Here is an 18,498-nt window from a genome sequence, read left to right on the forward strand (position 1 = left end):
CCGGAGTCAAATTCCTTGTTTGTATGTATGAACTTGGCAATAAAGATGATTCTGATGACGTAAAGAAAAGAACAACAAAAAACAGGTAGCTCTGACGGGTTTACTCTAACCTCCCCTGAGTTCCACCGACAGAAACGCTTCGCTCCGTTTCAGAAGAAAACTCCTCCCACACTGAGTCCAGGATAGCCCCGGCTGACTGTTAACGAGCGCACCCAGTGTTGTAACTGTGGATGTAAACATGGCCGTCCTCGGACCTTTATCAAGAATATCCCGGCTTGGCTGCAACCTCTGTCGGAACCACCGTTTGGTGTTTTACAGAAACTCTCAGAAACGAGGAATATCTTCGTGTATTGACCGTAAGTCTGAGATAATGACAGCTGTGAGGGTTTTCTTTATATTCTAGCAGCAGATTCTGAACTGCATCGGTAACTTTGCTAGCTAACAGGCTAGCACTTTCCCCCACTACTAAACCAAGACAAGTGGTTGTCATTGGTTAGCTTTGTCTCTGTGGGCCTCCAGTGGCGAAACAGAGGCGGCTACACGCCCCTCATTAAAGCCGCTCCTCCTCTCATGTTCCAGACTTTAAATCATCAGATTTAAAACACACTGAGCATAACTAACAATGTCTTAACAGTTGTGGTTGCTATAGAACACTACAACAGTGCAGTTAAAGGGAACACACTTAATGAATCTAGGTTCATTTTCGACAACAATGTTATCTTATGAAAAATGTTTAAAAAACAAAATTTCAGCTAAGTGTTTTTCTGCCTCCTGGATGTCCTCTGTGTGTCTCTGTGGACAGCTTCGTATGGACTCACAGACGAGCAGAAAGAGTTTCAGAAAGTGGCCTTTGACTTCGCAGCCAATGAAATGACTCCACACATGGCCGAGTGGGACCAGAAGGTATGTTGCAGTGTTTTCCACGCTGCATCAGGTAGTTCACACCCTGTAAAATACTTTTATTTTCTCTCTGATAAAATCTGTTATGTGTGGTCTATGCATTTGTAATATATATGAGAGGGCTTGTCTCTACCACATGTTTTCTACTTACATTCAACATTAAAAGTTAAATTTACATACGATATGGTGTATTTAAATTAGTAAGCTAATAAACCTTATTAATTATTAGTATTATTGAAGTTATATGTTGCCTAATCATGCCACTATCACAAACAAGCGGTTCAAAAAATGAATTAAAAGCCGAGGAAACATATAAATTTAATTCTAATGAGTGCTGACAGCAACTGTAATTGTTTTAAATTATTATCACTGTTATAAAGATATTCTGTAGCAATATCAATTTAGTTCTTTAAAAAGTTAATGTGTCATCTAATTCTTTATATTTCCATCATGGCATATTTTCATCCAGAAACCTTCCTCTATAAACCTGAGAGGACATACTTTATGATAATTATTATTTTAAATGTGGTTGTTTTTGTTACCAGGAAATGGTAAATGTTGCTTTCCTGGATCTGTTTTCATATATATATAATATAAAATTATAAAATTAATATATACAGGTCCTTCTCAAAATATTAGCATATTGTGATAAAGTTCATTATTTTCCATAATGTCATGATGAAAATTTAACATTCATATATTTTAGATTCATTGCACACTAACTGAAATATTTCAGGTCTTTTATTGTCTTAATACGGATGATTTTGGCATACAGCTCATGAAAACCCAAAATTCCTATCTCACAAAATTAGCATATCATTAAAAGGGTCTCTAAACGAGCTATGAACCTAATCATCTGAATCAACGAGTTAACTCTAAACACCTACAAAAGATTCCTGAGGCCTTTAAAACTCCCAGCCTGGTTCATCACTCAAAACCCCAATCATGGGTAAGACTGCCGACCTGACTGCTGTCCAGAAGGCCACTATTGACACCCTCAAGCAAGAGGGTAAGACACAGAAAGACATTTCTGAACGAATAGGCTGTTCCCAGAGTGCTGTATCAAGCCACCTCAGTGGGAAGTCTGTGGGAAGGAAAACGTGTGGCAGAAAACGCTACAGAACGAGAAGAGGTGACCGGACCCTGAGGAAGATTGTGGAGAAGGGCCGATTCCAGACCTTGGGGGACCTGCGGAAGCAGTGGACTGAATCTGGAGTAGAAACATCCAGAGCCACCGTGCACAGGCGTGTGCAGGAAATGGGCTACAGGTGCCGCATTCCCCAGGTCAAGCCACTTTTGAACCAGAAACAGCGGCAGAAGCGCCTGACCTGGGCTACAGAGAAGCAGCACTGGACTGTTGCTCAGTGGTCCAAAGTACTTTTTTCGGATGAAAGCAAATTCTGCATGTCATTCGGAAATCAAGGTGCCAGAGTCTGGAGGAAGACTGGGGAGAAGGAAATGCCAAAATGCCAGAAGTCCAGTGTCAAGTACCCACAGTCAGTGATGGTCTGGGGTGCCGTGTCAGCTGCTGGTGTTGGTCCACTGTGTTTTATCAAGGGCAGGGTCAATGCAGCTAGCTATCAGGAGATTTTGGAGCACTTCATGCCTCCATCTGCTGAAAAGCTTTATGGAGATGAAGATTTCATTTTTCAGCACGACCTGGCACCTGCTCACAGTGCCAAAACCACTGGTAAATGGTTTACTGACCATGGTATCACTGTGCTCAATTGGCCTGCCAACTCTCCTGACCTGAACCCCATAGAGAATCTGTGGGATATTGTGAAGAGAACGTTGAGAGACTCAAGACCCAACACTCTGGATGAGCTAAAGGCCACTATCGAAGCATCCTGGGCCTCCATAAGACCTCAGCAGTGCCACAGGCTGATTGCCTCCATGCCACGCCGCATTGAAGCAGTCATTTCTGCCAAAGGATTCCCGACCAAGTATTGAGTGCATAACTGTACATGATTATTTGAAGGTTGATGTTTTTTGTATTAAAAACACTTTTCTTTTATTGGTCGGATGAAATATGCTAATTTTGTGAGATAGGAATTTTGGGTTTTCATGAGCTGTATGCCAAAATCATCCGTATTAAGACAATAAAAGACCTGAAATATTTCAGTTAGTGTGCAATGAATCTAAAATATATGAATGTTAAATTTTCATCATGACATTATGGAAAATAATGAACTTTATCACAATATGCTAATATTTTGAGTAGAACCTGTATAATATAAAATTTTATCCTCTGCCTTATGAAATAGTGTTTCCTCTGCAGTAACTGCAGTCTTTACTTTTTTCCTATTTTGCACACAGGAAATCTTCCCAGTGGAGACGATGCGGAAAGCAGCCCAGTTAGGATTCGGTGGGATCTACGTTCGGCCAGAGGTCGGAGGGTCAGGCCTCTCTCGTCTGGACACGTCAATCATTTTCGAGGCTCTGTCCACGGGATGTGTGAGCACCACAGCTTACATTAGCATCCACAAGTATGGCTCACTTCTATATTACAGCCAAAAAAAATAAATCTTACATTGTTGTTTTGGAATTAGTTATATGTTCTATGGAATAAATTTCTAAAAACATTCACTTAAAGCTCAGCTTAATTCAATTGTTATAGATGAATATAGATGAATCTGCTTATCTCCTGCACACACGTTTGTTTGCAGCATGTGTGCCTGGATGATTGACACCTTTGGGAATGATGAGCAGAGGAAGAGGTTTTGTCCTGACCTCTGCTCCATGGAAAAGTTTGCATCTTATTGTCTGACTGAACCAGGTCAGTCTCCATGCACAAGGTCAATAAAAAAAAAAAGAAACATTAGAAAAAATGTTCAGATAAAGTTAGTAAACATCTCTGTAATATTCTGCTGTGTTGGACATTCAGGAGATGTTTTATTTCAGGTAGTGGCAGTGATGCTGCTTCACTCCTCACGTCTGCTCAGCGGAAAGGGGACCATTATATCTTAAATGGCTCTAAGGTAATTTATATCAACTCTCACTTAGTGGCTCATTTTGATCTAAATCAACCATTGTAGCTTTTGCCAGAATCTCATGTCTTGCAGCAACAGGTTTTCATTCACAAAAGCCCTCCATTTAGCTTCATCAGTTTTTCTGTCCCTGCTGAAGAAAGACATCCCCACAGCATGATGCTGCTGCCTCTGTGTTTCGCTGTGGGGAAGGTTCAGGATGATAGCGATAGTTTTCTGCCACACAAAGCAGTTTGCACATTGGTCAAAAGATTTAATTCCGTACCTTCTTCCACATGTTTGCTGTGTCTACAGAGGAGATTTCTCACATCTTTCTTTCAACTAGGGATGTACCAATATGAAAAATTGGGCCGATTTCGAAATCCGATATTAATATTGCTGTTATGGCTGATATTTACCTATATTATATATATATTTCCTGACCCTTTCTACACCATAAAAATGAACACACCGCTGACATTGCTCCTTTGCTTCAGTTAAACACCCCACAGTCCTACATTGCCTCACTATCAGTCACATACCCAAAGAAATACCAGTTGGCCAACCCCCTACTCCTCACGTCCCCTTCCGAAACATATAGACAAAGGGCAATAAGATTGAAATAAACATTGGTTATTAATACTCCAGTTTTACTTCTGGAACAGATACCAATATGTTAAAAAAGGGCTAACATCGGCTAATATTGACATTGATGCCAAGATATCGTGCATCCCTGCTTTCAACACTTGCTTCCTTGCAAACAAACCTCTGAGGCCTTCACAGAACAGCTGTGTTTATGTTGAGGTTAAGTTAAACACAGGTTGACTCCATTTACTACTCGGGTGTCTTTTGAAAGGAGTTGTTTGCACTGGATTTTATTTATGGAGTGAATGCAGTTGCATGCCAATTTTTTTGTTTTATTTGTACAAAAATTAAAAGAAAGACCCTGTCCGTATCATTTTAGGGAGTATTTTGTTATCCATATAGGGCCGTGTATCCTCTTTAAGCTTCATAATTATTTGCTGCTTTCTGTTGGTTTAATACAAAGAATCCAGTAAAATGCATTGAAGTTGTAGTTGTAATGTGATACAATTTGAATGAGTTTGAAAGGTGATGTATGTAGTTTCACAAAGTTTTGTGTTGTAACAGTATTGAGGCATATTTTCTTCCTGACTTTTTATTTTTTCTTCCAGGCATTTATCAGTGGGGGAGGAGACACCCACGTGTATGTTGTGATGTGCAGAACAGGAAGTAAAGGACCTAAAGGAATCTCATGTTTGGTGGTTGAGAAGGGAACACCAGGCCTCAGTTTTGGCAAGAAGGAGAAGAAGGTTCAGTTTACTGTTGCTGACAGTTGATTGTTGTGTATGTAGTAGTGGCCCAGTTAGCCACTAGATGGCAGATTTGCTCCAGCTGGTTTGTTTCCGCTCTTCTCCAGGTGGGCTGGAACTCGCAGCCTACCAGAGCTGTGATTTTTGAGGACTGCGCCGTCCCAGTGACCTGTCGGCTCGGCAATGAAGGACAGGGATTCAACATCGCCATGAAGGGCCTGAATGGAGGCAGAATTAATATTGGTGAGGAGGAAATAAAAGTCAGAGAAACCACACCAAGTTTAGGATATTCTTGTATACAGCCCTGCTTCAAAAGTGGTGGAATACTGTGCAAAATGCAGTAATTTACAGATCAATATAACCCTGTGTAAAACATGCAGACAACAGAAGAAAAACACAAAGTATCAGAGGGATTAGTACCAGAATGTATAATATACAGATATCTGTTTAAACAAAGTAAAACAAGATTCTGCACATAGAAATATGAACTAAGAATTTCAAAATCAAGGAGGCATCATATTGTTGAGCAGCTGAATGCATCTCATCTTCGTAGGTTCTTCTGTTCTTCAACACAGTGGCTGGACCTGCTTATCTTCGTTCATTTACTAATTATTAGAATTTATCTGTAATTTTAGTATAGATTACTTTATAATTTTGCTAATAATTAATTATTTTGGCCTTAATGTTCTTGTTTTTGTTGTTTTGTTCCAGTTACCAAATTTGTAAAAGGGTTTTTTGTTGAGCAGCATAAACTAGATGGAGCCAGATGACAACGAGCAGGAGGCAGTAAAAGGTGTCACTTTATTGGATACATAGAACAACGAGCACATTTATCAGCATCTCTCGTAAAGATTGGTAAAAGTGTGAGATTATTGAAGCATAATCTCACACTGAAACATCTAACTTCTTTTATTACATTTATTTATTTTTAGTGCACATAGTCAATCCCCCGCGTATCACATGGTGCATTCATGGTTTTTTTCTTTATTTTTAATTTAGATTAAAAACCAATTTCCACTGAGACGATTCAAATGTGTGAATTGTAGACCGTAAAGTATTTAAATAAAAAAAGGCTTCAAATGTCTCACATTTTAGTTTTTCATATCCACCCAAACTCTGAAGATTTTATTGATAAGCTGTCAGCTCATCAGCTTGGAATGAGCCTAATGGAGACAGGTTTTTGTGCATATTGTAGCGGAGTCCTGAGGTGTGAAAAGCATGACTAACTGCTTCTTTTCTCTGGATTTGCACTTTTTTGTTTTTGTAGATTTAAAAAAAAAAAACATCAGGATTAGTGGAATGGATCTTTGGTTATTTGGGTTCTTATTCTTTGGTACAAGCTTAAGAATCATTTCACAGATTATTCTTTTTTTTACTCTTTGTGTGCTCTGTCGTCAGCTTCTTGTTCTCTGGGGGCAGCACATGCCTCTGTGCTGCTGGCGAGGGATCACCTGCTGGTGCGCAAGCAATTTGGAGAGACACTCGCCAATAACCAAGTAAGCAGCTTTAGTGTTTGCACTCACACACGAACCCAACATAAGTATCTGATGATTATGCTTGCCATGGTTGAACATTTAACTTAGTTTTTCCTGTCTGTTATTGCATCATGTGTGAAGTTTCTGCAGTTCAAACTGGCAGAGATGGCCACCAAGTTGGTTGCATCTCGTCTTCTGGTGCGTGAGGCTGCCACAGCGTTACAGGAGAACCGAGCTGATGCTGTTTCCCTCTGCTCCATGGCCAAGCTTTTTGTAACAGACGAGTGCTTTAATGTGAGTCATACTGTACAGCGTCTTATTTTGTGCACATTTTATCATGTTACAACAACAAAATCTAATGTAAATCTGACCAACACAAAGTAGTGTATAAGTGGGATGGAAAAGATGCATGTAGGCATGCAACAAAACGTTCCACGCATTTACACTGTAAAATACTCGTACTCGTCGTCTTCCGCTTATCCGGGACCGGGTCGCGGGGGCAGCAGACTCAGCAGAGACACCCAGACGTCCCTCTCCCCAGATACCAGCTCCTCCGGGGGGAGCACAAGGCGTTCCCAGGCCAACCGAGAGACATAGTCCCTCCAGCGTGTCCTGGGTCGTCCCCTGGGCCTCCTCCTGGTGGGATATGCCTGGAACACCTCTCAAGGAAGGCGTCCAGGAGGCATCCGGTATAGACGCCCCAGTCACCTCAACTGGCTCCTCTCGATGTGGAGGAGCAGCGGCTCTACTCCGAGCTCCTCACCCTATCTCTAAGGGAGTGCCCGGCCACCCTACGGAGGAAGCACATTTTAGCCGCTTGTATCCAGGATCTCGTTCTTTGGGTCATGACCCAAAGTTCAGGGCCATAGGTGAGGGTAGGAACATAGACCGACCGGTTTTCGCTTTTCGGCTCAGCTCTCTCTTCACCACAACGGACCGGCACAGTGCCCCCATTACTGCGGCAGCCGCACCGATCCGTCTGTCGATCTCCCGCTCCATTCTTCCCTCACTCGTGAACAAGACCCCGAGATACTTAAACTCCTCCACTTGAGGCAGGAACTTCCCTCCAACCTGAAGAGGACAAGCCACCCTTTTCCGGTCGAGAACCATGGCCTCGGATTTGGAGGAGCTGATCTTCATCCCAGCCGCGTCACACTCAGCTGAGAACCGCCCCAGCGCATGCTGTAGGTCTTGGCTAGAGGGGGCCAGCAGGACCAAGTCATCCGCAAAAAGAAGAGACAAAATCCTCTGGTCCCCAAACCCGACCCCCTCCGGCCCTTGGCTGCGCCTAGAAATCCTGTCCATAAAAGTTATGAACAGGACCGGTGACAAAGGGCAGCCCTGCCGGAGTCCAACATGCACTGGGAACAGGTCCGACTTAGTGCCGGCAATGCGAACCAAACTCCTGTTCCGCTTGTACAGAGAGCAGATGGCCTCTAATAAAGGGCCCCCGATTTCATACTCCTGGAGCACCCCCCACAGGGTATCACGAGGGACACAGTCGAATGCTTTCTCCAGGTCCACAAAACACATGTGGACCGGTTGGGCAAACTCCCATGAACCCTCGAGCACCCTGTAGAGGGTATAGAGCTGCTCCATTGTTCCACGGCTGGGACGAAAACCACACTGCTCCTCCTGAAGCCGAGGTTCGACTATCGGCCGGACTCTCCTCTCCAATACCCTGGCGTAGGCCTTACCAGGGAGGCTGAGGAGTGTGATCCCCCTGTAGTTGGAACACACCCTCCGGTCCCCCTTCATAAGAAGGGGGACCACCACCCCACTGTGCCAGTCCAGAGGCACTGTCCCCGACCACCACGCAATGTTGAAGAGGCGTGTCAACCATGACAGCCCTACAACATCCAAAGACTTGAGGTACTCAGGGCGGATCTCATCCACCCCCGAAGCCTTACCACCGCGGAGCTTTTTATCAGCCTGGGTGATGAAAGAGTCCAACCCCAAGTCCCCAGCCTCTGTTTCCACCAGGGAATGCGTGATGGCAGGATTGAGGAGATCCTCGAAGTACTCCTTCCACCGGCCGATAATGTCCTCAGTCGAGGTCAGCAGCCTCCCACCCCCACTATAAACAGTGTTGGCGAAGCACTGCTTCCCCCTCCTGAGGCGGCGGACGATTTGCCAGAATCGCTTCGAGTCCAACCGGTAGTCCTTCTCCATGGCCTCACCGAACTCCTCCCAGGTCCGAGTTTTTGTCTCTGCCACAGCCCGGGCCGCAGCACGCTTGGCCTCACAGTACCTGTCAGCCGCCTCAGGAGTCCCACAAGCCAACTACAGCCAATAGGACTCCTTCTTCAGCTTGACAGCATCCCTTACTGCCGGTGTCCACCACCGGGTTCTGGGATTGCCGCCGCGACAGGCACCGCAGACCTTATGGCCGCAGCTACAGACAGCAGCATCGACAATAGATGCGGAGAACATGGTCCACTCGGACTCTATGTCTGCAACATCCCCCGGGATCTGGTCAAAGCTCTCCCAGAGGTGGGAGTTGAAAACATCCCTGGCCGAGGGCTCCGCCAGACGTTCCCAGCAGACCCTCACTATGCGCTTGGGCCTGCCAAGTCTTTCCGGCTTTCTCCTCCTCCAGCGGATCCAACTCACCACCAGGTGGTGATCAGTGGACAGCTCAGCCCCTCTCTTCACCCGAGTGTCCAAAACATGCAGCCGAAGGTCTGATGATACGACAACAAAGTCGATCATCGACTTCCTGCCTAGGGTGTCCTGGTGCCAAGTGCACTGATGGACACCCTTATGTTTGAACATGGTGTTCATTATGGACAATCCGTGACTAGCACAGAAGTCCAATAACAAAACACCGCTTGGATTCAGATCAGGGAGGCCATTCCTCCGATCACGCCTCTCCAGGTGTCACTGGATACATTTCTTTTTATTCCCCTACATAAAATCCAGTATAACCAGTGCTTCTAATAAGTAAAATGGCTCACCGGTGTGTTTTGTAGTCTCAGACTAAATTAAGCTGTTCTGTGAGAAACTTTGTATTCAGACCTAATGAGCCAATAGTTTGTTGAACCACCTTTTGTGGAAATTACAGCTGCAGGTCTTTTGTCATATGTTGCTTCCAGCTTCTTTCTTCTTTGCAAAATAGCTTAAACTCAGTCTGACAGCGTCTGTGAATGTCGGTTTTTCAACTCTTGAAATGGATTCTTAATTGGATTTAGTTCTGAACTTTGACTGGGCCATTTAAACACATGAATAGGTTTTGATCTAAACCACTGCATGGTACGCCTGGCTACATGTTAAAGCTTATTTTTCTGCTGGAAGATGAACGTCTGTCCCAGCCTCTGACCGGTTTTCTTCCAGTAATGCCCTGCATTCACCTCTATCCATCTACCATCAAATCTGACCTGCTTCCCTGTCCCTGCTAAAGACAAAATCCCCCATAGCATGAAGCTGCCACCACCATGTTTTATTGTGGCGATGATGTGTTTAGGGTGATGAGGTCACAGAACATATGTATTTATACTGAGATCAAATTACACACAGGTCGACTATTTACAAATTAGCTGACTTTTGAAGGCATCGGTTTTATGGATTTTATTTAGGGTTGTTAGAGAAAAGGGGGCTGAATACAAATGCATCACACACTTTTCTTTGTAAAATTAATATATAAGACCACGTACCAGTTTTCTGTTTTTTCTTCCATTTAAAAACTCAGTCAGTCAGTCAGTCATTTTCTACCGCTTATTCCATAGTGGGTCGTGGGAAGCTGGTGCCTATCTCCAGCAGTCTATGGGCGGGAGGCAGGGTACACCCTGGACAGTTCGCCAGTCTATCGCAGAGCAACACACAAACAACCACGCACACACTCATTCATACACCTAAGGTCAATTTAGAGAGACCAATTAACCTAACAGGCATGTCTTTGGACTGTGGGAGGAAGCCGGAGTACCCGGTGAGAACCCACGCATGCACAGGGAGAACATGCAAACTCTATGCATAAAGACCCCTGGGCGGGAATCAAACCCAGGACCTTCTTGCTGCAAGGCAACAGTGCTACCAACTGCACCACCATACAGCCCTTCCATTAAAAAAATTCAGTAAAAAGTTTGTAGTTGTAAAGTGACAGAATCTTAATTTTAAGGGGTATGAATACTTTTACACTGTAAATAATACTATAAATTTACTACAATTTAGAAAATGTGAATGCTTAATTTTTGCAGACTGCTAACCTACTTGTTTTCATTACTTTTAGAAACCTTTCTGCATCTGGGTCAGTTTGACCTCTTCAAACTCCCAGACAAACAAAAACTCCTCTTAGTTGAGTTAAACAGCTTTTATTTGCATTTTTATCAGACAAAAATGCAAATTTAATATTTGAAGTGGATCCAGAATCCAGATAAAACGTAGCCTTTCCTGGTGTTTTAAACCTCTTACTCCAAAACTTCACAGATGGATGAAATATCATTGATTGGTCATCATTCAAATACAGGATTATTTAATGGGTCTATTTAAAAAAAAAAAAAAAACTCTGCCGCCGAGGCTGTTTAGAAATCTAATGTTTGAAAACCTAGATTTTTTTTCTCCCAAGCAAACAGATTAAAGTAAAAATGTGGGTTTTATATAACCTGTTCTCAGTAACTATATCTTCTTATTCTGCAGATCTGCAACCAGGCTCTTCAGATGCACGGTGGCTACGGCTACCTGAAGGATTACGCAGTGCAGCAGTTTGTGCGAGACATCAGAGTCCATCAGATTCTTGAGGGTACGATTCTATTCTCCTTTCTCTGCAGCAGATCTCTGTTTGACCTGTGAGCTCACATCTTTTATAATCTCCCACAGGAACCAACGAGGTGATGAGGATGATTATTTCTCGAAATCTCCTAACAGAGTCATGATGAATCTTTTCCCCTGGATGTTCGGTGGACCACGTAGTTGTGGTCTTGATTGATTGTTACTGTGTAGCTGTTCCTGAATTGCTCTCTGCATCATACTTCTTCCAGTTTTGATAGAAATCATCAGAAAGACTGTTGCAAACCAGGTATTTCTGTAGTAAAGCAACAGATCGTCTGTTGCTTTTGTAACTCTTAGGGTGGGAATGAAGATTAATCCACCTGCTTCTACCACTAGTGCAAAGTGCAGCATCTTATCGATACCTGGACAGATTTTTATGCATAGAATCTAAGGTCATAGCTCATTGAAACTACAATGATAGTTTTAGTTACTGTATTTTGGCCACTGAGTTTAAAATATAAATAACTCTTCCCCTGCTCACAGATTCTGCAAAGTAAAACGCAGATGTTTCTAAAAGGATGAAACTATGATTGTTTAAGCAGCACCACCTTAAGGCCATTTCTAAAACACTCCTTAATATAAGTTCTTGTATTTTTGTCCTGTACCCAAAGGATAAACTTACTATAATATCGCCAATGTATACAAAGACCCTGTCTATGACTCTTAGTATGTTTTAAAATTGTATTGTATCCAAATACAATTGCAGTAGGTAACCTGATAGATATTTAACTCAGAAAATGCCTCTGGTAGGGAGGTTAACATTACCCTTAACCTTCCGTGTGTTAAGCATGTTTAAAATTCTCACTAATTTGTTTCAGTCACTCCAGTTTAAACTAATCTGCAGTTCATGCTTTGTCAACTTTAACTGCAATGGGTTTTACTTCATGGGCTTCTGGTTTTGTCTGTCTGCGACAAACTGATGGTCAGACATTCTGCTTTAGGACCTTCTGGTAGAGAGGAGAATTCATGGTTTCAGACCATCACACTACCACCACCATGTTTGACCGTAGGTATGAAGCTCTTTTCTGAAATGTCTTCTGTCCCGTTAGTTCATTGAATGCTGTACTTTCCACAAAGTCTTGGGGTCATGAAGATGTTTTTAGAAAATGCCTTTCTGATCTTTTTGGTCTGCAATGGTTGTCACTTGGAGCTCTCCCATGGATGCGGTTTTTGCTCAGAATTTTATTGTTAAATCATGAAAACCAACTTTATGACTTGGATGAGTCGAGTAACTGTGGTAGGTGGAGTGGTTTTGTTAGGCTGGTCACTCCTGGGAGGGTTCACCTTTCAGTTTGGATGACATTTTGCTTATCACATAATAATTTTCTGTCTGATATTAAAATTAGTTCTAAATGAAATGCTTAAGTGTGATAAATAAGCCAAAACTGGAAATCTATAAGAAGGTGAATAGTTTTTCACAGCACTATAGATTGCTAAAAATCATGGCCTAATTTTTTTATTTTTTACTGTATTAAGCTGTCTAATACTGAGAAGCAAGATGGGCTGGCAAAACATAAAACAATAAACGGTCCAAGGTAGATTGAAGTTCGGGGTAATTAAGGTCTGGGGTATAAAAGTTCAGGGTAGCATTACTAAAATGGTTTATACATTTTAGAATGAGTTATGTTCACTGTCTACTGAAACAATAAATATTCACTGTCACAAATTACTTTAAAAGAATTAGACCCGTCTCTAAAATGCTAGAGTAAGTTTTCAATGAGTCAAGCCCAACATTGGTGTCGATTATAATTTTGTTTTCCCCTCTCTCATGCGCCCTCTGTATCTTGTTACCAAATGACCTTCCATATCCTATATATCATTGGAACTGTATTGTTACTGTATTTTCATCCGCAGTCAGCAGAGGGTTGTGTTTGCACTCCAAAATAAAACATCTTAATTTTCCAAAAAATGATTTTCTTGTGCCTAATTTACATTTGTCCTTTTTTATACCCAAATATAATCTTTGCATTAGTGGGCAAACACTGCAGGATACTTTATTAAAAAAATAAACATGTGAGCAGTGAGAACTGCATTCAAAATAACACGTTAAACCCTTCAACAGCATCAACCACAGCCACATTATTTCCAGAGTTTACAATGAAAACAAGCATAGGAACGGACTGAATCTGCTGAGCTGTTTTCTCGTTAAATCTCACGAAATGGCCTGAAAGTCTGCAGTGATGGATGAAAATCAAGCACCTTAACAATTCTAAACCATCAATGTTACACTCAATATTTAGTTTACATTCAAGCTACCATACAGGCAAAGTACTCTTTAAATGAACGCTCAGTACACACCATGGATTCATACCGATATTTCTGCAACAGTTTAACACATTTTAATTGAACACTGTGAGTCGAGGAAAGTAAAATATTTGCACCAGAACTGAAAATGTTTTGCTCAGATCTATTCCTGATTAATGTGACCTAAGACGAATCCCTACACAGGCTGAAAACGGGACATGATGTCCATCATGTTGGGTTTTATACAAACAGAAATGTAGCCAAAACATTTTTATTTTCCATGAACTGCAAAACCCTTTAGGATAAGGGACTTTTCAATATGTTATTTCTATATCAAGACAAACTGTTACCTGGATATCTCAACTGTTGGATTCTATTATGAAGAAATGCTCTGAGGCGTGTAAAAATAAAAAATATATTTCTCTGTATTGAGCGTGAATGCTACATACAAAACAAATGCTGAAGAGAAACAAGGAACGCTGCACTGAGTTTGGTTTCTTCAAAAACTTGAAGGAAGAGTTTTTGCAAATGAAGTACAAGTCCCCCGTCAGATATTTTCCACTTGGACAACTGCTCAGATCTTCACGAGGAAATGTTCTCAACCTCAAGGCATCCTCTCCGTCTATCTTCTACAGAAAGGCTCCTGCCGGCTACACCAGGGAGCCCGCTTGGCTCTGAGCAGGCACCATGACGGCTATGGCCCCCGTGCGCGTCAGAGTGGAGGAGCTGATCTGTGGGGACACAGTAACTGGAGCGGGAACCTGAGGCTGAGGCCCCTCAGTCCTTTTTAGCGGGGTGCTGACAGCGGGGCTTCTGAGGATCTGCGGGGGGCCTCCGTTTGCACTGGGGGGCCGCTTGTGTTTGCGCAAAGGAGTGCCTCCCATATTGTATCCAGGAAGCCCCTGCAGGCTGCAGGCCGTCCCGGGTCGCAGTTGGTAGGCATGGATCACCGAGCCTGTGTCTGACGCTGAAATGGGGGAGTATGGGTACGGGAATTTGGGCTGATCCTGTGATCGAGGGCTGGTGGCTATAGAGGACAGGGTGCCATTTTTTGACACGATGTCTGAGCCGGTGTTGCTTTTTGCCCAAGACACTCGCTTTGGTGCCTGAGCGTCCTCCCTTTGGTAAAGAAAGACAGAAAAATGTTAAAGAAAAATGGTGGAGAAATACTCTCAAAGTAATTCAACCTTAAAATTGAGACCAATCTAATTCAGAACAATTACTATTTCACCGATGAACTTTTTTTATTATTTGTTTTCAGAAAAATTGATTTTTAGTTTAACCCTTAGATGCATAAGTGGGGTCAAAAATGACCCAGAGGGTTGTTATTCTTCAAAATCTCTGAAATTAAAAGTTTTTACATTTCCATATTCCAGGTATTCCTCATAAAACATGTTTGTGACTTGAGGCCATTTGAATTTTTTTAATGTTTTTATACTTTTTAAGGAATTGCACTTTTTGTGTCACTCCCCCAGTTTTTCATAAGCGGGGTCAAAAATGACCCCAAGCATTTCCTACAGAATCTCAAGGGTTTGCTTTGGGAACCTTTGATTCTTACCAACTGTGACTGTCAGGATACATTTTCTGTCCTTCTTACAGATCTGATGCCTACAGTCTCACCACCAGGAGGTCAGTTTGACACAGCAGCATACATGTAAGTATTATCTTCTTTTATCAACTCCATTGCTTTTCTGTGATAGAGTATCATGTCGGTCAACAAAGTAGACACTAGTTGTCTAGCTACGAAATAATGTTAGTACTAATATTAGTACTCTGTTAAACTAGTGTAATGTTAGCTGGCTTAGTAGGCTAGCTAACATTACACTATCTTAGTAACCCAGCTGATATTACTGCATTTGTTGTGTAGAGACTCGCTATATTCATAATTCCTTGTAATAAAAGCTAACCTGTTAGGTAACCTATTATACGATTATTGAATATTGATTGGTGTGTGTGTGTGTACACATACAGACATGCATATTTGTGCTTTTACTTACATATAAATGCACAGACATTTACAAAGGTAGCTACATACTGATTGATAGTTTTGTGTCATTCAAACATTTTATGTTTTCTCATCTAGACTATCATGGCTACTTGGAGGGCGGCTAGGTTACCCGAAGACCTTGGTCAAGATATGATCCTGAACGGATGGGATGAAGAACCCATCGGTGAAACTGACTCGGGATCTGACATCTCAGATGTAGAAGATTCAGATTATTGTCCACCTGGACATGTCAGGTCATCTGGGAACCAACCTGCCTCTGCCGAACAAGATCAGTCAGAGGAGTCCTCCAAAGAGGAAATGGATATTGTGTCTAACAGAATGAGCCGCAAGGGTTCTTACTGGACAGAGTTACCTACCACCCAGACTAAAACACCAAGCCACAACTTGCTGAAGTTACTGGGACAGAACAAGCCAGACATCCCTCCAGTGATGAAGGCTTCCAACTCGAGGGATGTCCACAGCACTGAATTTGGGTTCAATGGCAGCATGACCATGATCAGCTATGTCAAAAAAAAGCTAAAAAGCTAAAGGCTGTTCTGCTTCTCAGCACAATGCACCACAGCAAGACGGTTGATGAAAACAGCCAAAAGAAAAAAACCAGAAGCAATCCTTCTACAACCAGACCAAACGAGGTGTAGATACCGTTGACCAGATGGTTGGGAACTACACCTGCAAGCATCAGACACAGAGGTGGCCCATGCAGCTGTGGTACAACATGATTGATATAGCCAATCTAAATGCCTACTGATTTTTCAAGGCTCAGCACCCTGAATTTTCCACAGGTATCACCAACGCATGGCAACATTTCCTCACAGAGCTCTCAAGGGAGCTTGTAACTCCTCACATGAAAGGTTGACTGGAAGGTACCCCAAACCTTCAAACCTACATTATTGAAGCAATGGGAAGGTGTGAAGTGACAAAAGCTGCAAACCAGCAACAGGAGAGAAGCACAGAGGGTCAACAGAAGAGAAAGAGGTTGCCAGATGTGCCTAAGAAACAAAGATCGCAAAGCCACCAATTGCTGTTGGAAATGCAGTACCCCAGTGTGCAATGGTCACAGCCAAAAGCAAATAGTTTGTGACAACTGCGCATAATGAATAGAGAACAGACGTTTATGTGGGCACATGTGAGTTGACAGTGTTTTGGTCTAATGTAATTTAATTCTCTTTTTTTGTCCTCCAGACAGATGGACATACTAATAATAATTTTTGAAGATTTCTGATGTTATATATTGTGAAATTTGTTGTGAAGTTTATAAAAAGTTCTGAATAAGCATTTTAAATGTAAAATCAATTTTTTGTTGAACCAAAAATAATAAATATAATCACTTTTAACCAAACTTAAAGCCATTTTTTAAATTCATTGTAAATACACATTGATTGTAATTGGGCTCATTTTTGACCCCACTCACGGTAAGTGTAGGTATTTGGCGTTCATGCACCCAAGGGTTAAAATATGGAGAGAGGGAGGGACACAGCCTCTCACAAAATGCCTCCTTGACCTTTTCCACGTTGTCATTTTAAAACAGCAACCTTTAAACATTTTTTTTACGATTATCCTTTTACTTTTTGAAAAATGTGGTGTGGGTTTATATTCAGTGCCCCTGAGTCAGTACTTTGTAGAACAATTTTTTGCTGCTTTTCTTCGGGTACATCTACATTAAATTTATTCCCTTATTCTTAGCATAACAGCTCAAGCCATCCTTGGATTGAAAGTGTCTGTGAACCGTAATATTCAAGTCAAATTTAATTTAGGTCTGAACTTTGACTGGGCCATTCTAACATATGAATAGACTGATCTAAACAAGTACAGTCCAAACCTCTTCCCATGTGGGCCAAAATTGTCATGATGAAAGTGCTTACAAGCCACAAAACCTTTTCTTTCTTTAATTAAAAATACAAAAACTGTAATTGTTGTTGTTATTTTTTGTTTTGGCTGCTCAGCAATAAACTAAATGTGCAATATTGTAAATAAATAAACAAAGTAGTTTAATTTTTGTGGATTACTGAACCACAAAATGAAAAAAGGTCTTAAAGTTTGATCTCATTAAAAAGAAAAATACAATTACCTATGTTTTTAAGGTGACTGTTTTTCATTTCTTTGGTCTGGAAAAAATTGTCATTCTGTTCTTAGCAACAGGAATGGTTTACTCACTCCGAAAACTATAAAAAAAGACTGTGCCCATCAGCAATCAACTGTCTTTTCTGGCGGTCCACATTTGTTCCATTTTTGTGTTGAATAGCACAGAATCAGCCCCCAGACTGCAAATAACCTGCGGGCTCCTCTTTTAGACACAGCCGATCTAAACCAGCCCATTGTTGCTCTGGTTCTGTTTCAGGTTGTTGTTCTGTTGGAAGTTGAACATGTCTCCCATTATCTGTTTTTTTTTTTTTTTTTTGCTCCATCCATCTTCCCCTGAACTCTGACCAGCTTCCAAGTCCCTGCAGAAGTAAAACATCCCAACAGCATGATACTACCACCACCATGCTTCAAGGTGGAGATGGTGTGTTCAGGGTAATGTGTACATTTTCTGCCACACACAGCGTCTTATATATAGGCCACAATGTTCATTTTCGGTCTCATCTGAACAGAGGATCTTCTAAATCTTGTTTGCTGTGTCCCCTACTGGAATTGCAGGAAAGTTCACCACAGTGGCTTTCTTTTTGCCTGCTCTACAATAAGGCCAGGTTTTTTAGCCAACACAACAAATAATTGTCCTTTCCCACCTGAGCTGTGGATCTCTTCAGCTCCCCCAAGGCATCTTAGCTGCTTCTATGATTAATTCTGTGTGTGTGTGTGTGTGCTTGTAC

At 42.0% G+C, this 18,498-nt stretch overlaps 2 protein-coding genes across 4 annotated transcripts in view; one reads left to right on the forward strand and one right to left on the reverse strand.

Moving 5' to 3' along the window:
* The first annotated feature begins 70 nt into the window (after positions 1-70).
* On the forward strand, positions 71-13,345 carry acad8 (acyl-CoA dehydrogenase family, member 8). The gene is made up of 11 exons (XM_047392362.1): positions 71-356; positions 803-903; positions 3,217-3,386; positions 3,567-3,676; positions 3,802-3,878; positions 5,060-5,197; positions 5,305-5,440; positions 6,596-6,693; positions 6,814-6,966; positions 11,305-11,407; positions 11,485-13,345. The coding sequence occupies exons 1-11, from the start codon at positions 239-241 to the stop codon at positions 11,538-11,540; spliced, it is 1,260 nt and encodes a 419-aa protein (XP_047248318.1). The 5' UTR covers positions 71-238; the 3' UTR covers positions 11,541-13,345.
* Positions 13,346-14,087: 742 nt separating this feature from the next.
* The window catches only part of esamb (endothelial cell adhesion molecule b), a 93,461-nt gene continuing 89,050 nt past the window's right edge, over positions 14,088-18,498 (reverse strand). For all 3 annotated transcript variants that reach the window (XM_047392360.1, XM_047392361.1, XM_047392359.1), the window contains one exon: positions 14,088-14,799. In XM_047392360.1, the coding sequence (XP_047248316.1) occupies positions 14,331-14,799 (469 nt within the window). In that variant the 3' untranslated portion in view covers positions 14,088-14,330. The remainder of the gene's footprint in view (positions 14,800-18,498) is intronic.

The sequence above is a fragment of the Girardinichthys multiradiatus genome, chromosome 18, assembly GCF_021462225.1.
Source record: "Girardinichthys multiradiatus isolate DD_20200921_A chromosome 18, DD_fGirMul_XY1, whole genome shotgun sequence".
NCBI lineage: Eukaryota > Metazoa > Chordata > Actinopteri > Cyprinodontiformes > Goodeidae > Girardinichthys > Girardinichthys multiradiatus.

Coding starts and splice junctions, on each gene's coding strand:
- acad8 (XM_047392362.1), top strand. CDS start 239: ATGGCCGTCCTCGGACCTTTATCAAGAATATCCCGGCTTGGCTGCAAC. Junction 3,677..3,801: donor TTATTGTCTGACTGAACCAG/GTCAGTCTCCAT, acceptor GTTTTATTTCAG/GTAGTGGCAGTGATGCTGCT. Junction 6,967..11,304: donor TAACAGACGAGTGCTTTAAT/GTGAGTCATACT, acceptor CTTATTCTGCAG/ATCTGCAACCAGGCTCTTCA.